At 41.8% G+C, this 5,204-nt stretch overlaps 1 protein-coding gene across 17 annotated transcripts in view; it reads left to right on the forward strand.

The window, feature by feature from the left end:
- Positions 1-5,204, forward strand: part of RYR2 (ryanodine receptor 2) — an 847,904-nt gene that overhangs the window by 543,856 nt on the left and 298,844 nt on the right. For all 17 annotated transcript variants that reach the window (XR_003095960.1, XM_025213656.1, XM_025213760.1 and 14 more), the window contains one exon: positions 2,653-2,861. Coding sequence is in view for 16 of the 17 variants with exons in the window: in XM_025213656.1 (XP_025069441.1) it covers positions 2,653-2,861 (209 nt within the window). In the remaining variant the exon portion in view is untranslated. The remainder of the gene's footprint in view (positions 1-2,652; positions 2,862-5,204) is intronic.

Here is a 5,204-nt window from a genome sequence, read left to right on the forward strand (position 1 = left end):
GCTGTGGAATGACATCAGCCAGTGCCTTCAGTACCCTCGGATGGAGCTCATCTGGGCCTGCCGACTTAAACGCATCCAGTTCCTCCAAGTGCCTCTGCACCATCTCAGGGTCTACTCTTGGTAGTCTGCTGCCCTGCTGCTGCCTCTCTACAATCCCAGTGAGAGACTTGTCTTGCCCCTCGCTTAGGAACACTGAAGCAAAGAACTCATTGAGGAGTTCAGCCTTGTCCCCCCTGTTCGTCACCAATTGCTTATGCCCATTTAGTAGAGGTCCTATTCCAGTCTGGGCCTTCCTTTTACTCCCTATATATCTAAAAAACAATGTTTTGTTATCCTTAACTTGGGATGCTATTGTGGGGAGGATGGGCCGAGGAGGATAAGAGAAATCCGGCGCTTGATTCCTGTGTGCCTGCGGCTCATGCCTTGGACTCTCACCCCTAATTACTGTACTTGGGTGGCGGGGAGAAGGGGAGATATGTTTTTGTTTCTTTTCCCTCTGGCATATCTGTGCAGTACTGTACAATTCTGCGTCAGTATATTTGATATTTATATTTTCCCAGTCATCTTGAGAGCTCCTAAAATGCTTTACTTCAGTAAGGAAGAAAACTAAAGGGTGGTAGGCTATAATGCTGCCTATACATGTGCTCCTCAGCATTCCAATTAGAACGTGTTGGAGCAAACTCAATTACCTGCGTTTGCTCTGCATTCTAATTAGACACTGCAGCATCGTGTGTATTGATCCCCTGCGTGTTTTAAAATGGCCACAGGCCACTTTATCTAAACCTCATCAAATAAGCTTTAGATGAAGTGTCCCTGGCCATTTTTAAACACACAGGAGCTAAATACATGTGATGCTGCAGTGTTTTAGTTAGAGTGGTTGTCCAGGAGCCACTCTAGTTAAAACGCCCCAGCCCCCATCCTTGAGCATCTGTATAGACACCCTTAGATTGGCCAGCATATCCTTGATACACTTTTATCTAAATGACTTTTTCCCACCAAATGTACAATGGATGAGTTTATATTCTAGTGATCTGTGCTTCCCTGAACACCCTTCCTGGATCTACTCAGACTGACTCCAGAGAGAGTTGCTCACCAGAGCTACTCTTCCTGAATGAAGCATCAATATTTCTCTACTTACTACAGACATAGTAGTGATTTTTGTCTCTGCTTAAACAGTTGCAATATTCATGGTTCCTGGAACTCAGCAGGATGCATACTAGCTTCCTAATAAGTTGAATTTCTTGACAAACATTAGCTTAAACACACACACACACACACACACACACACACACACACACTTTATGTAATATAATTATTCTAGTTATATATGGCTTAACATTTTTTCACAGTAATACAAATTTACTTTTGGAAAGTAGTTGATATATATTAACACTAAATTTGAAGTAGCAGAATGCACATACTGACTTGAGCAATATGCATTATATGTGTGAGAAGCTGATGTCTTATGATTAAGGACCATGCCATAAATATAAACATTCAGATCTGAATCTACCAACTGGAATCTGTGGCTTGTAATTTATGGATTTATATTAATTGTGCTTAACACACACATACATGACAGTGAATATGTCTTATTTATAATAAAATGTAAGGAGTGTTGAAGTCTGGAAGTTAAACCAAATAGCAGTAACAACTGTGGCTGTGAAGTTATACTTGTATGTAAAGAGCATTATTTGTTTTTGTTAGTTGGTGGCTGAAATAAGTTTGCTGTGCTATTTTTAGATGGGAATGGAAGATCAGAAGAAGGAGAAGTAGAAGAAAGAGGAAAGGAAACAACATGTGTTTTCATAATTTAAAAAAAATAACAGAATACACCTATCCTGAACGAAGTTTGGATATAATTTTTTCAGTGTTACACAAACCTTATGTTGACTCTTAGAACAGGGGTGAATTTCATATACTACTGAATGGGATCATCCCTTAGATATGTGGCAACTGCAGCCCTATCCTTTTCCAGTATTGTTCCCCAATATTGCAACAGTCTCCACTTAGACAACTTACACAACTCAGTGAAGTTGCAGTATACTATGGCCCCAACCTTCAGCATTCAAAACCATGCATCCCAAAGTACCATGAAACTAACATAAAACAATAATAATAATATCTATTTTATTAAACTTCTGTTTTATTAATCTTTAAGGTACATATGGAACATGTTTACAAGTAGTTCTTCATAAACATTAGGACAAGGAATAAGTATATTTTATATATTTTTAATGAAAGTTGGGTTTTTTTCAAAATCACATGGTTCTGGAGGTTCACTTCACAAGAAACATAAAATATAAGACCTGCGATAACATGTGAGAGTTGGCAATTCTGATTTTACCAGCAGGGAATTTCTTCTTATAATTGATCACTTCCTAATCACTCCAGTTCAGGTCACGTCCTGTCAGTATTTCCTGGTGTTTCTTTAAAGTGAATTGGTTAAAGTATCATTTCTGTCTGGTGCTCCTTGTAGAGAGGTTTATAATCAGAAGATTTTGTGGATCTAGCATATTGGATCCAATTACTGGAGTTTATTCTTTTAGGTTTCGGGCATTTTTAAACCTTAAATGAATTTTACTAAGAAAATACTTTTCTCTTATGTGTGATACAGAAATTGCTTATGTGTCTTCCTCTTTCTTTTTGCAGGATTTATACCTGTGTGCAGCCTGGGTTCGTCTCAAGTGGGAAGAATGAACTTTGGCAAAGATGTCAGCACCTTGAAATATTTCACTATCTGTGGCTTACAAGAAGGTTATGAACCCTTTGCGGTTAATACAAATAGAGACATTACCATGTGGCTGAGCAAGAGACTTCCTCAGTTTCTACCAGTGCCACCAAATCATGAACACATTGAGGTCTGTTTCCAAATAATTTTTCAGAAATTTGTCTTAGTTAAATAAGTTTACACTTAGACATTTACATTGTGTATGCTTGTTTGTGAGTTTTCAAAAAGGTCTAAGAGGCTTAGGATAAATTCTATTTTCATAAGCGACTCAAGAGTCTTAGGGTTGTCTACAAGAGGAAACTGAACTTGTATTGAAATGCACATAATGCAGTTTTTAGAGTAAATTAGCTAGTCAGGTAATGCATATTCTGTACTCCTATTTGAAAGTGCGTGCACATTAAGTTACTGCTGACTAATGTTCATTTAGATGCATCTCCACTTTGCATTAGTTTGGCAGTTCCACAGTTGCTATCCAACAGTGCTTCACACTTTACCAGGACTGACTGGTATTCATAGATTGTAAGCCCAGAAGGGACCTCAGAAGATCATTGTGTCCAGCCCCCTACACCAAGCAGGAAAGATAACTGGGGGTCAGGTGACCCGAACAAGGTGACTGTCTAGTCTCCTCTTGAAGATTTCCAGGGTAGGTGGTTGCACCACCTCTGGAGGGAGCTTATTCCACAGTCTGGACACTTTGACTGAAGAAGTTTTTCCTAATGTTGAACTTGAATCAATTTTCCAGGAGTTTGTGGCCATTATTCCTGGTTTTCCCGTCAGGTGCCCTGGTGAGCAGTTGCTCACCAAGCCCTTGATGTACTCCCCTAGTGTAATGATAAGCTGCTACCAGGTCCCCTCTTAGCTTTCTTTTCCTCAAGCTGAAGAGTCCCAGATTCCTCAGCCTTTCCTTGTATGGCTTACCTTTTAAGACTCTGATCATATGGGTGGCTCTCCTTTGGACTCTCTCAATCTTGTCCACGTCCTTGTTAAAGTGTGGTGCCCAGAACTAGATGCAGTACTCCAGCTGCAGTCTCATCAGTGCTGAGTACAGCGGAAGAATCACCTCCTTGGCTTTGCTGGAGATGCATCGATTGATGCATGTCAGAGTATTATTTGCCTTACTGGCTACAGCATCGCACTGCTGGCTCATATTCATACTGTGGTCTATTATTACTCCCAGGTCCCTTTCATTCGTGGTGCTGGTCAGTTTGGTGCTGCCAAACCTGTAGGTGTGTTGGGGGTTTCTCATCCGGAGGTGGAGCACTTTACATTTCTCAACGTTGAACTTCATCAGGTTCTGATCTGCCCAACTTCCTAGCCTGTCTAGATCTGCCTGTAATTGTAGCTTATCTTCAAGCATGACCACACATCCCCATAACTTGGTGTTGTCCGTGAACTTGGCCAGTGAGCTCTTTACCCCCACATCCAAATCGTTAATAAAGATGTTGACAAGTACTGGACTGACCACCAACCTCTGTGGGACACTGCTGCCCACTTCTCACCAGGATGACACAGATTCATTCACTATGACTCTCTGGGTCGTATCCTGAAACCAGTTTCTCACCCACCTTACTGTTTTGGAGTTAAGCCCACAATCCTCCAATTTTCAACTGAGGACATCGTGGGATACTAAATCAAAAGCCTTTGGAAGTCTAGGTATACAATGTCAACCTGCTCTTTTGTGTCCAGGTGGCAAGTTGCCTGGTCATAGAAGGAGATGAGGCTGGTAAGGCGAGACCTGCCCACAGCGAAGCCATGCTGGCTGTCATTCAGGATCTTATCTTCTGAAAACTTATTGCAGATAGACTCCTTGATGAACTTTTCTAGGATTTTCCTTAGGATGGAATTTAGGCTGATTGGCCTATAGTTACCCAGGTCCTCCCTCCTGCCCTTCTTGCGGATGGGCACACCATTGGCCCTCTTCCAGTCCTCAGGGACTTCTCCAGAGTGCCACAAGTTGTGGATGACTTCTGCCAGCTCCTTCAGCACTCTCAGATGAAGATCATCTGGTCTTGCTGGCTTGTATATGTCTAATTTTATTAACTGGTCATACACCAATTCTATGGAAATAGTAGGAAGGCGATTATTCCTATCATGCTCATTCTCTAGTCTACCTGGCATGGTTTCCCCCTGGTCCAGTGAAAGACTGAGGTGAAGTAGTCATTCATGAGTTCAGCTTTCTCCTGGGTGCTGGTAACTAGCTCTCCTGAGTTGCTGAGCAATGGCCCCACACTCCCATTTGTTTTCCTCCTGTTCCCTATGTACCTGAAGAAGGACTTCTTGTTGTCCTTGATTCCCATTGCTAATCTAAGTTCGGTTGCTACTTTAGCCTGTCTTATCTGTTCTCTGCAAATGCGGGCTGTCATGAAATAGTCCTCCTTGGGGCTTGCCCCAAGCTTCTATTGTTTATAAGCCTCTTTCTTAAGAGGACCGTGATTTCCCTGTTTAGCCAAGAGGGCTTCCACCCCCCCCCCCC

This window comes from Alligator sinensis, unplaced genomic scaffold (assembly GCF_000455745.1).
Source record: "Alligator sinensis unplaced genomic scaffold, ASM45574v1 scaffold93_2, whole genome shotgun sequence".
Lineage (NCBI taxonomy): Eukaryota > Metazoa > Chordata > Crocodylia > Alligatoridae > Alligator > Alligator sinensis.